This window comes from Vombatus ursinus, unplaced genomic scaffold, assembly GCF_900497805.2.
Source record: "Vombatus ursinus unplaced genomic scaffold, bare-nosed wombat genome assembly UNPS02013750.1, whole genome shotgun sequence".
NCBI lineage: Eukaryota > Metazoa > Chordata > Mammalia > Diprotodontia > Vombatidae > Vombatus > Vombatus ursinus.
Genome location: NW_020953528.1, coordinates 1 through 20,496, shown reverse-complemented (window position 1 = coordinate 20,496; position 20,496 = coordinate 1). Strand labels below are relative to the sequence as shown.

At 40.9% G+C, this 20,496-nt stretch overlaps 1 protein-coding gene, 1 long non-coding RNA gene and 1 other non-coding gene across 5 annotated transcripts; 2 read left to right on the top strand and 1 right to left on the bottom strand.

The window, feature by feature from the left end:
* The first annotated feature begins 9,546 nt into the window (after positions 1-9,546).
* LOC114040601 lies at positions 9,547-20,243 on the top strand. Of its 3 annotated transcripts, none has more exons than XR_003568809.1 (4): positions 9,547-9,636; positions 9,727-9,986; positions 14,157-14,415; positions 20,063-20,243. It is a non-coding gene; the product is annotated as an uncharacterized LOC114040601 (long non-coding RNA). The 3 variants fall into 3 exon arrangements; XR_003568807.1 differs by having other exon boundaries at positions 19,566-20,243; XR_003568808.1 differs by having other exon boundaries at positions 14,047-14,415; positions 19,566-20,243.
* LOC114040600 (stress-associated endoplasmic reticulum protein 2-like) lies at positions 14,924-20,317 on the bottom strand. The gene is made up of 2 exons (XM_027858709.1): positions 20,228-20,317; positions 14,924-15,365 (listed from the first exon to the last, which is right to left on the bottom strand). Exons 1-2 carry the CDS (start codon positions 20,309-20,311, stop codon positions 15,264-15,266), a joined length of 186 nt encoding a protein of 61 aa, XP_027714510.1. The 5' UTR covers positions 20,312-20,317; the 3' UTR covers positions 14,924-15,263.
* Positions 15,011-15,117, top strand: LOC114040602. The gene has a single exon (XR_003568810.1). It is a non-coding gene; the product is annotated as a U6 spliceosomal RNA (small nuclear RNA).
* Positions 20,318-20,496: the final 179 nt, after the last annotated feature.

The following is a 20,496-nucleotide window of genomic DNA, read 5'->3' as shown; positions in this document are numbered from 1 at the left end:
GAGAGAGTGAGGTATCGGGGATGTCACCCAGGTTGCAAGTCTGGGTGATTGGGAGGATGGTGGTGCCCTTGACAGTTAACTGGGAAGTTCAGAAGTGGGGGGTGGGGTAGATGTAAGGAATTATAATGAATTCAGCTTTGGGCATGTTGAGTTTAAGATGTCAATGCAATATCTAGTTCAACAAGCAGTTGGATGAGAGACTAGAGATCAAGAGATAGGTTAGAGTTGAATAAATAGACCTGAGAATCATCTGCATAAAGATGATAATTGAGTCCATAAGAACTAGTGAGATTGCCAAATGAAATAGTGTAATGGTAGAAGAGAAGTGGGCCCAGGATAAAGCCTCAGGGGACATCCATGGTAAGTGGGTGATACCTGGATGAAGATCCAGCAAAGTAGACTGAGAAAGAGTGGTCAGAAAGGTGGGAGGAGGATGAGGGGAGAATGATGACACAAAAACCGAGAGAAAAGAGAATGTCAAGGACAAGAGGGTGATTGATGGTCAAAAATGGCAGAGAGGTCAAGCAGGATGAGGATTGAGGGAAGGACATCACTAGGTTTGACAGTTACGAGATCATTAGTAACTTTGGTGGTTTTTTAAAAAATTAATTAATTTTTAGTTTTCAACATTCACTTTTATAAGATTTTGAGTTCTAAATTTTCCTCCTCCCTCCCCTTCTCCTCTAAGGTGGTCTACAATCTGATATAGGCTATACATGTACATACATATTTATGTGATTGTATTAAACATATTTCCACATTAGTTATGTTGTGAAGGAAGAATCAAAGCAAAAGGGAAAAACCATGAGAAAGAAAAAAAAAGAGAGAAAACAGTATGCTTCAATCTGCATTCAGACTCCATAGTTCTTTCTCTGGATGTGAATAGCATTTTCCATCATGAGTCTTTTGGAATTGTATTAGTTCATTGCATTGCTGAGAAGAGCTAAGTTTCACAAAGTCAGTCATACAATGTTGCTGTTACTGTATACAATGTTCTCCTGGTTCTGCTCACTTCACTCAGCATCAGTTCATGCAAGTCTTTCCAGTTTTTTCTGAGGTCTGCCTGCTCATCATTTCTTATGGAACAATAATATTCCATTACATTCATATATCACAACTTGTTCAGCCATTCCCCAAATGATAGGCATCCTCTCAATGTCCAATTCTTTGCCACCACAAAAAGAGCTGCTACAAATATTTTTGTACATGTGGGTCCTTTTCCCTTTTTTAGAGATCATTAGTAACTTTGGAGAGAGAAGTTTCAGTAAAATGATGACATTGGAAGTCAGCCTACAGAGAATTAAGAAGAAAAGGAGAGAAATGGAAGTGAAGGCCCAGATTGCAGACTACCTCCCAGATTCACAGACTGTCTGTGAAAGGGAGGAGAGATGTGAGACTAGTTAGTGGAGATCAAGGGAGGATCTTTTGAGGACAGGGAGACATGGATGTGTTTGTAAGCAGTAGGGAAGCATCCACAAAGAGATACTGAAGATTAGCGAGAGTGAGCATGATAGAGGAGACAATCTGTTGGAGAAGATGGAATGGAATTGAGATCATATGTGCTTGTAGATGGGTTGGCTTTGGCAAGTAGAAGGGCCACCTCTTTTCATATGAGACCAAGGTGAGGGGGAAGATAGAGGTCCAAGGCATCTGGGTGATGAGAGGGGAGAAGAGGGAGCTCTTATATAATGACCTCAGTTTGGGGTTTTTTTTCCAATATGAGACAAGGTTTTCAGATGAGAGGGTGGGGATAAAACTCAGCGGGTTGGTCCCAGAGGAAATAGTCCGGAAGTCAGAATCCTGCCAGAGAATTTTATTTCATGACAGAAAATTTTAACAAGAAAATGAGAAAGAGAGGCCACAGGATCAGCTGAAAAGAGAAAGTAGAAAGAGTGGAAAGAAGGTAGAATTATGGGTGAAAATAAGAAAACCCTAGAAATCCCCAAACTTACAGAAATTTTAATTAAAATAGGAGAATGGTGGGAAAAGTCTAGCATGGTTAGTAAAGAAACATGGTCTAAGAGAGAGAGCTGAGGAAGAGACAGAAAAACTGGAAAATTGAAAGGAGATGGATCATTAGAGATCTGTAAAGAATTAATACTGAAAATCTCAAAGCCTCTTTTCATTACATGAGGAAATAGGAAAGCCATCTGTGACCACTGATCAAAGAATTAGAAAGGGAAACAAAAAAAAGGGGGAGCAGAATGAGACAAAAAGGGTTAGTAAAGACCATTTGGGTCTTGTGTGAAGAAGGCAAAAGCCTCTGCCTCCCCTGAGGCAGCAGAGACACAAACATCATTCAGTACAAATATCCCTTTGCCTAGAAAGGTGCTTAGATGAAAGGATGTTCATTCAGCTTCCTTCCAGCTCTTGATTCTGTAATGGGGGGATGTGACCCCATTTCAAGTGCCACAGGATTGTGAGGTGAGGGACAGTTGGAATAACAATGAGACAGCTCTAAAAATGAATTTCAGGGTGATGCCTTTGAGGAGTCTGAATGACTCAAAAGATACATTTTCTAGATTTGCTTTGACAGACATTCAGGAAGGGGCCCTGAGGCAGAATGAAGTGCTTAGTTTTTCCGTTGTGGCGAAATGGAAGATTTTCTTCAAGACTCCTGCCTCAAGCATCCCGCTGGCCAGTCTGTGGGCTGGGCTTCCACTGAGTTTCATGATCTTGGAAAAGACTGTTGAACCTCCAGGGAAGCCCCAGCAGCGTTTAAATTAGTGGCCCTGAAACATCCAAGTCAGTTCTGGAGCAAGCATCTAGGAGAGATGCAAGAGTGGACTCTGTCCCTTTAGGGAGGGGCATATGGCTGAAGCAGGAATTTCTTTGTCTTGAGGAGAAAAACCACGAGGGCACTGGGGTAGAATCCCACCTCGAACCTTTGGAAAATTTACCTTTCCCTAGCAAAGAAGTTGAAGAGTATTTCCTTAGCTGCAGCCAACTCACAATCAATAACCAGTCTAAAATATGCATTTGTTCCCTCTAAATTATTCTGGTTTTCACTACTTCTGGGGAAGCTCTCACTTCCCCTTAGAAACCCCCAAAGGGCTGATTTCTAATAGTTAACAATATAAAATAGTGATTTTGGCAGGAGAAATCGCTGCCATTCTTGGATATTGGCAACAGCTTTGCTCTTGAGCTCAAACCTGACTCGCCACCATACAGTCACTCAGACAGACAGGGAGGTGGAAAGGCTGTTCTCGGTGTGACTCACGCATGGTTGTTTAAGAGGCAGGGGCAGGGGCAGCCTGGGAGCCTTACTTTTCTCTCTGCTCCCTCCTCCACCCTCACCCTCCTACGAATTAGTCTCCATAGCTCAAAGGCATTTGTGGAGGGCCCACTAGCTGTGTGGTCTCATTTGGTTCACTGATAGAGGTTCTGCAAGAGAACTGAGTCTTTCCAGGGGTCAGACTGTTATTTTTTCCCTTCTTGTTTGTTGTTGTTGTTGTTAAGACATTCCAGTTGTGTCTGACTCTTCGTGACCCCATTTGGGGTTTTCTTGGCAAAGATACTGGAGTGGTTTGCTGTTTCCTTTTCCAGATCATTTTACAGATGAGGAAACTGAGGCAAACAGGGTTAAGTGACTTGCTCGGGGTCACACAGCTAGTAAGTGTCTGAGGTCAGATTTGAACTTATTTTCCTAACTCTGGGCCAATAAACAAGAAGAGAAACCAAATGGAGAACCTTGGGCAGAAAAAAACCAGGATGCTGCAGGGAAGGGCAAAAAAGGGAGGGGCTTGATTGTTGGAAATGGGCAAATAGTTTCTTTTGGCCTGTTCCTATGATTTTGTTGGTGTGGGAGAACTACAGGTAAAGAGACTCCCTCCATCAATGCAGATCAGCTACCGCCCTACAACTTACATTTTAGAGAGCTGTCGAGGGGGGACTGAGAGTTTACTGTTCAAGATCCTACAGTCAGTATATGCCAGAGGTAGAATTTGAATTCAAGTCCTCCTGGCTCCAGGACAGACTCACTATCCACTATGTCATGTGACATATAAGTCTATGGGTCATATTTATTTGGGTAAGGGAGGAAAGAGAATTAGATTAGTGTTTTTCCCAGTATGGGCAGCTACCAGGGAAGGACATCTTCACTTAATGTAGATTTCACCTTCTCTGGAATTTATCATTTAAAGAGTTGCCTGGGACACAGAGAGGTTAACTAATTTGCCCATGGCCACATACCCAGTACATATCAAAGGCCAGATTAGAACCCAGGTCTTCATGATTCAGAGACTGACACTCTTATCCATTATGCTGCCATATTGCTTCTATATAAATGGTTGTATACACAAACTCTGAAGCCTCCTGAATTCTTCAATATTCTTGGGAGACTAAGACAGTTGCCAATGACTAAAAAAGAAAATCCCGGCATCACTACTTTCTCCAGCTGTTGGGATGTGTTCGATTACAACTTCCTAACTTGTTAGAGCAGGCAGCCATGAGTGGTACAGCTCTTGGGGAGAGGAGAGTTACCATCTGGGGAAGGCAGAGAGGAGAGGATGGTCAGATAGGTGAATGGCTGCTCAGGCAACCTACTGGCTAGTAGAAGTACTGAAAGGGTCCCTCTTATCTTGGTTTCATTTTGAGTGACTCTAGCAGCATTTAGCATTAACACTGGACCAAGACAGGCCAGCCTTGCAGCCAGGGTTCTGGGGGGTTAAGAGAGGGAGAGAAAAGATAGATCCAAGAGGAGTCAGCGGCCCTAGAAACTGGGAGACATGGGATCTTTCCATTAAATTGAGGCATCAAGGCTGTCTGAAAACGAAGGCAGGAAAGACCTAGAGGAGGCTTAGTGGTATGGGAAGTCAAGGTTGCCTAATTCACCCCAGGGAAAAATGTTACTAAGAATCACCCCTTCTCATTTTTTCTCTTGGGAAGGCTAACCAAGGAAAGATTTGTCCTTGGGCTGACCTCTCCCCTAGGGAGAATACCTGAAGCATGCATAAGGAACGGCAAAGTCCAAAGAGCTCCCAGAACAAGCAGACAAAACTGCAGACAGATTGCTGGATTATTAACAGTGGGCCCTGCCAAAAGAGCCCAGGGTCTGCTTTGCTAAACCACACTTATTGCATGCTGATTGCCAGCTATATGCCAGACACGATTACTGTTTTAGAGGGTAAAAGGGGCACAGATGTGTGCTACCTGCTGGGGCCTGGGCTGCCAGAATGTTTTGTAGATAGCCTGGCCCAATCACCTGGCTCCCTTTCCTTTGTAAAACCAGTCTCCTGCTCACGGGCTGCTGATGTTATGTCCTCTGAGACCCAGGACCCACCTGTTTGTTCTGCTCTGCCCTCATGCTCCTTGGATCCCTTCCCCATGGGTACAACTTTGCTGAGGGTATGAGAAAGGAGGACAGAGAATACTGGTTGGATTTTTCTCTCTTTTCTGAATACTCTACCTTTCCCACAAAGCCCAGTTTATCTGGGGCAGGAGTTCTTAACCTAGGGTCTGGGAACTTTAAAAATATATATTTTGCTAACTGCATTTCAATATAATTGGTTTTATCTGCAATCTTTTCTATTTTATGCATTTAAAAAAGATAATTCTGAGAAGGAGGTCTTTATTAGACTGTCAAATCATAACACAAAAATGGTCAAAAACAGACCTTCATCTAGTTTTTGATGCTACTCTTCAAAGGAAATAAGTCATTCAATTCAACAAGCATTTATTAGTGCCAACAGTATACATGACATCAAGCTAGGCACTCCAGGGATGAAAGACGAAAATGAAACAGTCTTCGAACTTAAGGAGCTTACACTCAGTTGTGCAAGACACAGGTTATAGTGACCGATGAAATTCAAAAGTCAAAACTATACTATACCAATAATGGATACAGAGGCATAAATGGGACTGTGTTTGGGGATACCGAAGGAGGGAATGGTACTGGTAAGGGAACTAGAATACACACTTAAATATTTTCTTCTATGATTCAAAGGAAAATGTAAATTAAGCTGTTATCCTATTTTTCTGGGTTAAATATTGCTGTTGTTTGTCCTTTGTTCTCAGAGAGGACCATGACATCAGGAAAGTGATGCCATGACTTGCAAGTGATTTGGATTTAAGTGAGGGAGGGCTGTGTAAAGTCACCAGCCTCACTTTTTCCTCTGGAGCCATCTGGGTATGAGATATAGATCAGGATGACTGGAGAGGCCCCCCGGGTTAAATAGTAGGGGAGGATGAACAGAGGGGATACATACACAGAGCTTTAAAGGAGCTGAGGTTCTATGAAAAGGGTACCCTGTCAACTAAGTATTGTAATAGATCAAGGCCCACTGGAGGTTAACTGAGTTAAAAAAAATAGAAATAACAGAAAAAAATAGAAAAATAGAAATGGAGACATTCTATGAGCTGATTACTAATTATACAATAGACTAGAAAACCAGGATACTAATCAAAGAGTCATCACGTCGAGGACGAAACCTAGCGAAGAAACCTAAAGCAGCTGCCCAGGAAAGACTTTGGTATAAGGGAAGTTCACAAAGGAGCTAGAAGGTCTAGAGAAAATGGGATACTAGAGGAGAATATGTATCTCTCTACAGTGTGTGTGTGTGTGTGTGTGTCTGTGTGTGTGAAAGAGACAGACAGACAGACAGACATACAGAGAGACGGGGGAGGGGGGAGAGAGAGGGAAGGAGGGGTCGAGAGAGAAAGAGAGAGAGAGAAAGAGAGAGAGAGGAAGAGACAAAGAGAGAGACAGACTGAGAAAGAAAAAGAGAGAGAGAAGAGGAGAGGAGAGAGGAAAGGAGAGGGAAAGAGAGACAGAGATGGGAGGAGTTCCACACTTCTTTTTGTCAAGAAGCAACGATTTGGAAACAAAAGAAAATGAGGCTGAATGCTGGATCAGTATGAGAGAAATAACAGTAGTCAACATAAATGGAATGGGGATATGAGTCCTAACCAAAAGTCACCAGGTAAAGGAGTAGCCCTAGTATGATTATTGAAGGCAATGTCCTAATTGTGATCAGACAGCCTTATATGGGCACCACCAGTTAGGTTATCTTTGAGTTTAAGGTGGAAGTAAACAAAGACTCTGGACTCAGCTTTGCTACCAAGTCCTTCCTGAATGGTGCCATGTTTTGAATCATAGATTGTTTCAAGAGTACTAGAATGAGCTGACCATATGCAAAGAGACCTGTGAGGATGGAGTGAATGAATGAAAAAAAATTATGTGAATGTGCAAGGCACTATGCTAGGTGCTAAATACGAATACAAGGGGCAGCTAGGTGGCTCAGAATGCTGGGCCTGAAGTCAGGAAGACTCATCTTCCTGAGTTCAAATCTGGCCTCAGACACTTACTAGCTATGTGTGACCCTGGGTAAGCCACTTATCCCTGTTTGCCTCAGTTTCCTCATCTGTAAAATGAGCTGGAGAAGGAAATGGCAAACCGCTCCAGTATCTTTGCCAAAAAAAAAAAAAAAAAAGAAACCCAAATGGGGTCACAAAGAGTCAGACATGACCCAAACGACTGAACAACAAAGATAACAACTACAACTATAGACAAACAAGACAGTCTTTACCTTTAAAGAGCTTACATTGTAATGGAGAAGATAACACATATAGGGGAGTAGCGGCTTGGGATATATGTTAGTGAATGGTAACTGGAGTTATAGGACAAATGATTGACATGTCCTTTCCAGGAATGACAGCATGGATTTAATTACTATTCTTAGAGCTAGCATTGAGAAAGCGTTTGGGTTATGTGCCCGGCAGCATAACATGGAGGTGGCTGGGAAGTCGCATCATGGACTGAGACTGACTCACCAGTGAGGACCCAGAGAGTCGCAAGGGTGGTACCTTCAGTTCTGAATTGAGGTAGAGCTGGAGAGCAGGCAGCATGGCATAAATATAGAAGGTAGTATTTTTTATTTAAAAAAAAAGGTAGGAAACAAGGAAAAACTGTCAAGATGGGGGTGTGCTCAACTCCTATAGACTGCAATTTCTTGAATCTAGGTTTTAGGAGACCACTAATGCAGTAGGACCTTGGTAAAGTCATAATCTCTGTACCTCAGTTTCCTCATCTGTAAAATAGGAAGATTGGTCTCCAAGATCTCTTACAGCCCTAAACTGGTCATCCCAAGAAGCTAATTTTAAGGTTTGAAGATAGAAAGTTTCTGAGGCATTGAGAAGAATGTCTAGTCTTGAGGGAGCCATAAGAGGTATTTTAGTTAGCAACAGTTCGGATTTCTGACGTGCTTTAACATTTTTAAAAAGTCAGCTAAAAATGAACGCAAAAAAAAAAAAAGATACAAGAGAGAGCTTTGAGCTATTCCATTTAGTTAATACAAAAACTTTTATTCTTTGAGATAAACATACTGTACCAAAGCTGTTGCTGATGGCTCACTTTATCTCAGTAAGAACACTTCTGCCTCAAACCACTGGTTTTTAGAGCTGTTTGGGGGAAGTGAAATTCACATTTTGCTTCTACTCTTAAACAACCTCCAGCAGACTAACACGCAAACCACCAAAGGCTGGCTTTGGTTCATAGTCTGGTAGACTTTCTTCAATGCCTTATCACATGGAAAAATATTATCATATGTGGAGCATGTTATCATTGAAAATGCTGACATGTACCCTAAGTACTTCAGAGATAATGTCAACTGTTTTCTTATTTAGAGACCACGGGAGATATTAAGGCAATGTTAAAAGCAAAGGGGAACCCATTCAAGGTACAGCTGAAGGCCTGGAATCTTAACAGCACACCATCCTCATGAGTTTTATCCTGATACCCTGGTGGGACTAAGAAGGGGTCTGATGCATCATGCTCTACTTAGAGAGATTATAAAAACAAAAAACACAAGGCAAACCTCTGTCTGTGACGTATGTTGGTATGTTGAAGGCTGTGATGTTTCTCAAAGGAAATAGTCTTGGAAATGCCATAATTACTCTTAATGGCTGTACTCCTTAAGCTGGTTTTGCCAAGGGTGAAGGTAACCATTACGGGAGCGTGAAATGGAAGATTAAACAAATGCTACATTATGATATTCAAAAATGATACTTAGATGGACACTCTACTTTAAGAGGTATGTCTTCTACCCTCTTAGATATATAAAGCAGTTATAGGAGCAGGGATGTGAGTGTGGGGGCCCAGCTAGAGGTACCCAGCCAGATACGTATTTGGTAGGAGGTAATTCTTAGCCACAGCCAGAAGAAGAATACCACCATGGGTCAATTCCATCATAGTGACCACAACTTTCAGAAGCAATGACTGAATGCATCAATTCCGGCCCAGGATCAGCCAGGAAAGCCTATCTAGATTGCAGCCCTTAGGAAAAAAGCAGAGCCCCTATTTCCCTTCTCCAAGGAAAAGGGTTGTTGTTTAGTCATTTTCAGTTGTATCAGACTCTTTGTGACCCCATTTGAGGTTTTCTTGGCAAAGATACTGGAGTGGTTTGCCATTTCCTTTCCAGCTCATTTTACAGATGAGGAAACTGAGGCAGAGTTAAGTGACTTGTTCAGGGTCACACAGTTGTTATTGGTTCTTCATTCACAGCTAGTAAATGTCTGAGGTTGGATTTAAACCCAGGTCTTCCTGATTCTAGGACCAGCACTATCCATTGCACCACCTAGCTGCCCCAAAAGGAAAAGGGAGGAAGATTTATTACTCTTCACTTGCTTTTTCTCCATGAGGTAAAGTTCCAGAAGTAAAAATCAGAATTGGGAGGGACCTTTGAGGATGTTCAGTCTAATTTATATTTAAAACATGTATCCCTTCTACAGAATTCCCCAAATATGGTAATAATGGGTCATCTGGCCTATGCTTAAAGACATCCAGTGAGAAGGAACTCAGTATCCCTCTACGGCATCCCATGCTCTTTATTGTTAGCTACATTTGTAAATGTGGGAATAAGAAAGCATCACAGAGACCACTGGCCTCAACCTGAATGTGAATGAGGATGTACTCTGCAACATACTTGCAGACTGGTTATCAAACCTTTGATGGATGGCTTCTAGCTAGCAGGAACCCACTTCCTCCTGAGGTAAGACATTTCAATTCTAGATGGTTATAATAATAATAATAATAATAATAATAATACTTATGATGATGATGGTAATAACTAGCAATTGATAACATGGGAGACATTGGCATAGGTCTGCCCAGCATGGCGCACTCTCATCAAAGAAGGTGCCGTGCTCTATAAGCAAAGCAGAATTGAAGTAGCTTGAAAGAAATACAAGATGTACAAATAGAGGTTCTACCCCAAATGTTCACATGGACTATTTATGTCCAACCAGTGATAGAGCATTCCAAGCTTGTATTGGTCTGATCAGCCATAGTCAGACACACAATAACTTGACTCTAACAGAGTGATGTTATTTAAGAACTCTTCAAGAATGAAGGATAACACCCAACCAACCAACCAACCCACCAAAGGAAAGATTGAATTAGCCCAGTTCTAGATGTATGGATTCTATTTCTAGTATCCCCAAGATTGATACTCTTGGTCCTTATCATTTGCCTTTGATGAGTTCTATATCCTCCACAAGATAAGGAATATCCACGTGCAAAGCTTGCAAAGTGATTTATGTACTTTAGCTCACTTAAAACCCATAATAGCTTCTTGTGGTAGCTACTATAGGTATTATTATTATTCCCATTTTATAGAAGAAGAAACTGAGACCCAGAGGGGTGAGGTGATATGTCCAAGGTCATACCACTATTAAGTGTCAGAGGCAGACTTTAAAAGCAACTGTTCTTTAAGCCAAGTTTAGCCTTCCAGGCCATGTTACTTCTCAAATGTACAATTTTACACACATACATACACACATATGTGTATGTTTATATACATACATATACACATATGAAAGTACATATGTATATATATATAATATATATATATATACTTATATACATACAGTGTTTCTCCCCCTCTCCTCTGCTTATCCTGTTCCTTTCAAATAAGACATATTTTACAGAGCCGTAATTGTGTCATGGTCTTAATTCAGGAAGTTACAGAAATACCCAGAAGGACCTACTTTCCTCTTTGCTATAGGATCTTTATAGTTTATCTTGAACTAGAGCAATCTTTAAAATATTTGAAGACGTTAGCCATGTCCCACCTATGTCTTCTTTTCTGCAAGCTAAGCATTCCTAGTTCCTTAATCTTCTATGCTGCATTATATCAAATTTCATCCCCATCTTAGTCACTATCTCCTGGAAATTTCTCACTATCTCCCCATAAAATGTGGTTCCCAGAATGATCATGATGGTGTACAGTGGAATTATGTGAACACTCCCTAGATCTGGAGACTATGCATTCATTAATATAGCCTAAAATAGCATAAGTGTATTTGGCTTCCAGGTAACACTTTTAACTCATGTGAAGCTATGTTGTAGCTGTTCAGTAGTTTCAGCCATGTCTGACTCTTTGTGACCCTGTTTGGGATTTTCTGGGCAAAGGAGTAGTTTGCCATTTCATTCTCAAGCTCATTTTTTGCAGATGAGGAAACTGAGGCGGACAGGGTCAAGCGACTTACCCAGGGTCACACAGCTAGTAAGTGTCTGAGGTCAGATTTGAACTCAGGAAGATGAGTCTTCCTGACTCTAGGCCCAACGCTCTATCCACTGGACCACCTAGCTGCCCCATGAAGCTATGAGGGCCACTGCACCATGTCTCTATTTCTATAGTTGGGTAGTTCGATTTTTGAACCTAAGTGTAGGTCTTGGCCCTGATCATTATGAAGCTCTATCTTGTTAGAAGAGTCCCTTATTCCAATCATCAAAATCCTTTTGGATGATGATTCTGTCATTCAATATGGTAGTATATTTCTCCTACTTTTGTGTCATCTGGAAGTATAAAAATGCCACCTTTGCTGTAAGCCAAAGGATTAATAAAAATGTAGAGCAGAACAGAGGCAAAGACTGATCCCTGAGGCACTTGAATAGAAACCCCCCTCCAACTACATCAATACTCTTTTTGGGTACGATCTTGAATGAAGAAGTGACCTTTCTCTTTGCCAAGGCAAGCCCTTCTACCCTTGATCCCACCACCTCCCATCTTCTCCAGCAGATTTCTTCTATTATCATACCCATTCTCTATAGTCCTCAATGTCATTCCATCAACTGGCTCTTTCCCTGCTATCTACAAACACATTTGTTTCTTTCTCGTCCTTAAAAAACCCTTGTCTGATCTGACCATGCCCAATCCAACCACATCCCATCTCGTATTTCTCCTTCCCTTCTTGACTAAACTCACCGAGAAAGCCATCTACAATTGGGGCCTTTACATCCTTTCCTCTCCTCTTTAACCTTTTGTCACCTGGCTTTCGGGCTCATCCAATTGAAACGGCCCTTTCTGAAGTTACCAGTGATGGTTAAATTGCCAAATCTAATGACCTTTTCTCAATCCTCATCCTTCTTGAGCTCTCTGTAGTCTTCGACATTGTTGATCACAATCTCCTCTTGGCCACTCTTTCTTCTTTAGGTTTTTGGGACACTCTTCTCTCCTTGTTCTTCTTCTTCTTTTTTTTGTCTGACTACTCCTGGTCAGAGCTTCATCCATGGCATTCCCACTAATCTATCACATAGCCCCATTAGGCTGAGGGTCTTTCTTCCTTTACTTCGAAGTCACAGCCTTCTACCTCTGCCTTTTAACACAGGTTTGGATTTGGAAGATCTGTGTCTTCTCAGATTATTTTTCCTCCTTGTCTTCCTCTTAAATATTTTCTTTCATTTTTTTTCGAGAAACTTTTTATTCCTTCATTCTCCATGGCAGCAGGAACCAAACTGTGTGGGCCCTTGCATGGCAAGCTAAGGATTTTCAACTCCATTCATCAGGCAATGGAGAATTATTGAACATTTCTGAGTAGAGGAAGGAAGTGATCAGAACTGTGCATTAGGAAGATTGATCTGGCAAGGACATAGAGGATAGATGAAATGGAGGAAGGAAGACTGGTTAGAAAACTTTTGCAATTACAAGCTCCCTCTTTTTCCTTGCAAAGGTGAGGGACTGTGGGTGTGGAACCCTACATATTCTGTCAAATTCAGTTGATGCTTTGCTTGGTTTTGTCAAATTGCTTTTTTTTTCTTTCTTTTTCATTCTTTGTCATAAGGGATGGCTAACTGCATGGGGAGGTGGAAGGGTTATACACAGAAATGAAGGTGATATAAAAATAAAATGTTTTTTTTCTTAAGCAGAAGTCTTCAAATAATACCTCAAACACATACTAGCTGTGTGACCTTGGGAAAGTCACTTAATCTCTGTTTTAGTTTCCTCTTTTTTTTTTTGTTTTTTTGGCTAGGCAATGGGGTTAAGTGACTTGCACAGCTAGTAAGTGTCAAGTGTCTGAGGTCGGATTTGAACTCAGGTCCTCCTGAGTCCAGGGCTGGTGTTCTATCCACTGTACCACCTAGCTGCCCCCTTAGTTTCCTCTTCTATAAAATGGGAATAATAAAACCATCTGCCTCCCAGGTTTGTTGTAGAAACAAAATGAGATAATGTTTGTAAAGCACTCTATAAACTTTAAAATACTATATAAGTGATGTAAGTTATTATTACTACACCAACTACACTTTTTAGGTTTTTTTTTCCTCTTCCTAATTTGTTTTTCATCTGCTTCCCTTACTCATAAATGTTTTTTTGATTGGGTAGCAGATAGTCCTGGAAACCAAAATCGTATTGGAAAAACTCTTCTGAGCCCAAGCAGCACCTTGGGACAGATACCTTCCCCAGCCTCCTATAGGGCTTGGTCTCTTTTAGGGAAACCACCACTTTAGAGAGTCAAAAGAAAATCATTTACTCAGTGCCTTCTCCTTTGCCAAAGAACATAGAAAATAGGATCGTGGAGTCAGAGCTAGAAGGAACCCTTAATTTTATAAATGGGGAAATTGAGGCTCAGATAAGCTAGGTGACTTGTTCATGATCTCAGAGCTAAAGGTCAGATGCAGGATTTGAACCCACATCTTCCTAACTCTAAGTCTCGTATTCTTGCAGGCCTTGTTGGTGTCGTTAGAGTAGTCTAGGAGAAACAAGTTTCTTGGCTGGGCTAGGGCACAGAAAAGGGCTGAATAGATGTCATGTGGTAATCTGTTTGCTTCAGTCACCAGGACAAAAGGAACCTATGTCCCTGTTGACAATGGATCAGCTTGAATCTCCTACTTCTGGAATCTTGATAATCATTTGAAAGGTTTCAAAACTCCAACATTTCAGGTCCTGCTTCCTCGGGTATTTCCCCCCCATGGATGATCTTGGGAGAAAATCAATGTGAAAGTGAAACCTGCCACTTACATATAGCTTCCCAAGTCTGAGATGACCACATGAGCTATAGGTCAAAGGCTCCACCCAACATGAAAGCCCAGGGCATCAATCCTAGAGAAGAATGTGTCATGCTCTGGACTGTGAGCCTTATTTCAGAAAAAACACTCTTACTGTGACTTCCCCCAAGACGCTCTAACTCTTCTTTAAACAGGTGGGTTGTAGTAACAGTTAAATTTTAGATGTTTAGGCACGTAGAGGATTCATTGAATAGAGAACTGGGCCTAGAATCAGGAAGACCTAAGTTCAAATTCAGCCTCAGACATTTACTAGTTATGTGACTCTGGACAAGTCACTTAACTTCTGTCTGCCTCAGTTTCCTAATCTGTAAAATGGGAATAAAAATAGCACCCATCTCAGAGTTGTTATGATGATGAGCTAACATTTGTAAATGGCTTTCTTTACAAACCTTAAAACGCTACATAGATGCTAGCTGCTATTATTATATCTACTTTGGTCAATTCATTTTGATACGATGCATTATACTAATTCTTACGCTATTCCTATTTGCTAGAACAGCAATAACCATAAAATCAATAATGACAATAATAGCTAGCATTTATTTAATGTGTTAGATTTCACATCACTCTTTACATTCTTATCCCATCTGATCTTTGATCTTGTTGGCTTTTTGTTTCTTTGCTATGGTAAGGGACAGAAGAGGGACAGAATAGATGTCACATGGTACCTGTGAGCTTTGTTCACCAAGACAAGAAAGACCTATGTCCCCTTTAACAATGGATCAACTCATGCTTGCTTCGGTAGCACATATACTGAAACTGGAATGATACAGAAAAGGTTAGGATGGCCCCTGCACAAGGAAGACATGCAATTTCGTTAAACATTCTATATTTTAAAAAAAATGAATCAGCTCAAGACCAAGGCAATAATTACTAAGAGTCTGAAACTGATATACTTCTAATAGGCTGTCCTTGTAAATAAAACACATTTTCTCCACTCTAAAGAATAACATGGAGGTGAAGGCTAGCATTGAAACACCCTTCATTTGTTCTCAGGGGCAGTGTCCATACCTGATCCACAGACAACAAAAACAAACAGTGCCAGCAGCCACGGGCCCACAGGGTATTTCTCTTCTTGTGGTCTCTAAAATGGAAGGGAGCAGAGAAAAGAGAATTAGATTTGCCTTATTTAAAAAAAAATAATTTGCCTTTTAAGTTCACATGTAAAGGCAGATCTTGAGGTTAACTTATATCTACTTCCAACTTCTGAATTGATGAAGAGTATCGGTTAATAGTATTGAGAGACAGGGACAGAGAGAGAGACAAAGAGAGAGAGACAGAGAAGAAAAGAAGAAGAAGAAGAAGAAGAAGAAGAAGAAGAAGAAGAAGAAAAAGAAGAAGAAGAAGAAGAAGAAGAAGGAGGAGGAGGAGGAGGAGGAGGAGGAGGAGGAGAAAGAGAGAGAGAGAGAGGGGAGAGAAGAGAGAAGAGAGAAGAGAGGGAGAGAGAAAAAGAGCAAGACAGGGAGGGAGAGAGAAAGAAAAGAGAGAAAGAAGGAGAGAGAGTTAATCAAGTTAATTTCTTTTTCCTTTCTCATAATCTCCTTTTATAAGACCACCAGCAAAGGCCCTGATAAAAATATCCTGAATTGGAGGAGATTTCAGCATCACAGAATCATATAGTTTCGAGCTATAAAGGAATTTAGAGATCCAGCCTAGAGGTTCTTCATGGTTTTTGTGTCATGGGCCCCTTTGAGAATCTGCTGAAGCCTCTGGAGCCTTTCTCATAACAATGTTTTTAAATGTATTAAATAAAATCCATAGGATTACAAAGGAAAACAATTATATTGAAATAAAGCTATCAAAATATTTTTTTTTAAAAAGTCACAGACCCCAAGCCAAGAACCCTTGATCAAGTCCAGCTCTCACTCCCCATCTTCCCCCCTGACATTTTGCAAATGAGAAAACAATGACCTAGAGAAAGTCCATACCTCACTGAAGGTCACACAGACTGCAAGGAGGGAATCAGGGCTCAAGCCTAGGATCTTTTACTCAAGAAAAGTATCAGCATTCTACAACAGGGTTTCATACAACTGGACTAGAAGTTGAGACCTGGTTTCTAATGTTGCTCTTGTCATTCACTAGCCGTAGGAGCTGGGCAAGCTGTTCAGCCTCCTGAGGCCTCAGGTCACCAAGCAGGAGTTTCCTCACCTGCAAAATGACTAGATTTATCTCTAAGGGGCCTTCTAGCTCTGACATTCTATGATCTGTGAAAGTTTAATCTAAACCTTTCTACATGAAACAATTCCCTCCAAACTTTCCTTATAAAAATAATTTTCCTTCCTTGCATAGATTTCATCCATCCCAGGGAATCTCCAAACCCATTTGTACTTGGAGGTAGCATGCTGTATGAGCATGATGGTCCAAGAGTCAAGGAAGACCTGGGTTCAAAGCTTGCCTCTGACATCTGTTGTGTGTCCTTGAGTCAATTACTTAACCTCTCTTAGCTTTAGTTTCCTCATCTGTTTAATGAGGATAATACCTCTAGTATCTTCTTCGTAGGGCAGTTAGGAGGATCAAAGAGAGAATGTATATAAAGTACTATGTACATGTCAACCGTCATCATCATCATCATCATCTTTGTCATCGTCATCATGGCAAAAATATAGCCTAACAAATAATTTCACTGAATACTTGGAAGTGCTTAAATCAATCAATCAATGAACAAACATTATATATATATATATGTATATATGCATGTATGCATGTTTAGTTGATTATGCCCAAAAGATCCAGAAAAAGCATTGCCAAGACAAAGCTAAAAGGGACAAAAAAAAACCCAAAGGAGACAAAATTACATTCTTATTAGCTTTGGGCCAAATAGGTCTTGACTAAATATAAGCCTAAAAAGACAGGCTATGTTCAAAAAGCTTTCACCAGTTTTTTTGGATTGATCTGGGATGATTTACTTAGTTGAAATATCTCATTAGTGGTTTAAGGCTTAGTGGGGAAAAAAACCAACCAATCTTTTAGATCAGGTAGAGAGGATTGAGACATTCCTTCTTCTTCAACTTCAACTCCTAACGGGCAACAGATTGGGTTTTGAGTAAATGATTTTCTCAGTGGCTTGCTTTAATGTGTAGATGTCAGGCAAATTTTGACTAAAGAAGAGATGGTTCATGGAGGGAGATGAAGAATTCTATCTGATTTAATCATCCTCTCAAGTCACCATGTTGCCTCTGACCCAACATAGTGAGGGAGAAATCAGTCTGAAATAACTGAAATTGATAACTCTAAGTGAAGACTTCACAGTGTGGCCATTACATTTGGTCTTATGGCCCAGTCTACCCTACAGATAAAGTCTAGTCATGGCGTATAGTCTACTATAGCCCACATTAAACTAGTCTGAGCTAGTTTAATAAAAACTAGTTCTGCAGGTGTTTTCCCACACTTGCTAAAGAAGTTGCTTTGCCTATACAGCTAGTTGAAATGAAAAAAAAAAAAGAATTTAGGAACCCAGAAATGACTTGCTAACTGGAATGAAGTTCCTTAATCTACAGGAAGAAAAACTTTTAGACAGAAACTTGAAATTGGGTTAAAGAGCTCCCCAAATTTCTGAATCATAATTCATCAGAGTTCCATAATTTTTTTTTCAATAGCTGATACCTGTCCATCTTAGATTCCATTATTAGTTTTGTTGGCTCTAGGTGTATTTGCCATCATCCTGTCTGGGAATCCAGTGAATCCTGAATCCAAGTGTTAGGTAGATAAGGGTTTTTGATCAATACCTTTTGGTAAAGGAGCACCATCCTTGTGGAGCCAATACAATGCAAAATCTGTGCTTTAGCAGATAAAGTTAATCCCTTGTAGCTCTCCCTATGATTTTAAGAGGGTAATTCAGAATGCTCCTTATCTAATCCTTTTCTGTGGACAGACAGTGGCCTCAGCATCAGGATGGAGATTCTGACTATGTAACCCTAGGGAAATCACTTAACCTACCAGGGCCCCCAGACAACTGTATAAGACTCCATAGCAAAACAGGTGTGGTCCACATTGGTTGATGCCCTCACATGCCCAAACTAAATATGCTGCCTGAAATTTTAGATGGAATACATTTCAAATCTCCTAACTTATTGACAGAATCCCAGAACACAGACATTATTACCAGTCTAATTGTTCTTACTAGGGATTGGGAAAATCAATTTTCATTGTTTTCTTTTGAGAGAATTTCATCTCACCTAGAAGGGGCTAATTCATTTACATCAAAATTAGCTAGAAAACTAGCAGAGAAATGAAGTAAACAGTCCCTCCAGTTATATTCAAATATTACATACAAATGTTCCCCTTGGCAAGGAAACCTTTCACTTCAAGTTGGTATCACTTTGCTGCCACTTAAGTCATCAGGTAAATGCTCAGGAACATTCCTTCCTCCTTAATATTAAAACAAAACAAAACAAAACAAAACAAAACAAAACAAAAAACCCCTTTCCTCTAGTGTGACCTGGAGGAGAGATTATCTCTTAAGCTTAAGGTTGAAAGTACGTGCTTGAATATTAATTAGCACAGCAGGTCTCTACTGAGCGAAATTAGATAAGGAGACATATTTCAGTGAAAAATGTTTCCCATTCAATGGCACTGTAGAGCCTAGGCTGGAAATTTTACTACCAACAGCTCAATGTAATGTCCTAATAAATCACTGAAAAGACAGACAGGGAGTAGTTTAACTTGGAACTCAAGATTCAAAGTGAAGTTCAGTTTATGCCCAGAGTTTCTCTGACATTGCATGCATTCTGATTTGGCATGGGTTCTATGAAGCATGGTGTTAGCAGATCTTACTTTTGGACAGTTACACAAATCATCAAGAAAAGATATTGTCTAATCTGCTCAGCTGACTTTTCTAGTCAAACCTCCAAGTCTCTATGGAACTTCCACTCTAGCAAATGGGATAATAAATAAGAACTGGGGAAAAACCAAAGCAAACAAACAACTCCTCTCCCCTCCCCCCACCTAGACCTAGCTTGAGGGTGTGATTTCCAATTCTTGTCCTAATCTGAGTTTTTTGTTGTTCAGTCGTTTTCAGTCCTGTCCAACTCTTCATGACCCCATTTGGGGTTTTCTTGGCAAAGATGCTGGAGTGGTTTGCCATATCCTTTTCCTGCTCATTTTACAGATAAGGAAACTGAGGCAAACAGGGTTAAGTGACTTGTCCAGGGTCACATAGCTAGTAAGTATCAGAGGCCAGAGTCTTCCTGACTCCAGGTCAAGTACTTTATCCACTGCACCACCTAGCTGCACCTCGAATCCAAGTTATCTTTCCTCTAATAATATGGCTTTCATTCTTTCCCAGGATACTTCACTGTTTGGAAGATTCCTTCAAAGATGGCTCAAACTGAGCCCTTTCTGTGATCTCATCCTGCTTTGTAGTCCACCATAACCAAGACATAAAACAGTATCAGAATGATTTGTTGCTATACTAGCTAGGATCCTCTACCCACTTCTGCTGACCCAGCTACGAGTCTGGGCAGCCCCAGCCACAGGAATGAGAAAGTCTGTTGGGCCAAGTTACTGGCCTAGAGCAGTGGGAAAAGCCTTGGATTTGGAATCAGAGCGTTGAGGTTGGAATTCCATTCTCTGCCACCTTAGGGGAAAGTCACTTAGCTTTAGGGTGTAAGGTCCCTTCCAATTCCAAAACTATGATTCTATGTTCCTAAAATCTCTAAGGTCCTTTCTAGTTCAAAATCTTACAATCCCTTGGTTCCCTTCTTTAGGTAATTCATTACCCTCTCGCCAAGTTTCCTCAGTTTGGGAAAAGGGTCTTTATTCCTTGCCTCCCTCTATTCCCAGGTCCACAGTCCATGGTATCCCCATCCTCACTGGAGAGAAGCAGCATATGGCAGAATATATGAAGATGAAGGGATTCATGCTCAGCCTTAGGGAGAAAGAAAGTCAGCTTCTGAGATGCACCCCCTCCCCAACCCACCATAGCACAGCATCCATGTCCTGCCTTACCAGGGTTTTGGCTACGTTCCCTCTCTGTGTGATGTTTTTGCTGTGCTTCTTGTTAGCCATCCGGATCCGCTGTTTGGCCACCATTGCTTGGCTGCTTTTAATTGTTTTAAACTCCTTCTTTCTCTCTTCTTTCTTTCTTTCCTTCCTTCAAGTTTCCTTCCTTCTTTCTTTCCTCCCTCCCTTTTCCCTTCTCCTTTCTCTTTCTTCCTTTCTCTTCTTCCTTCCTTCCTTCCTTCCTTCCTTCCTTCCTTCCTTCCTTCCTTCCTTCC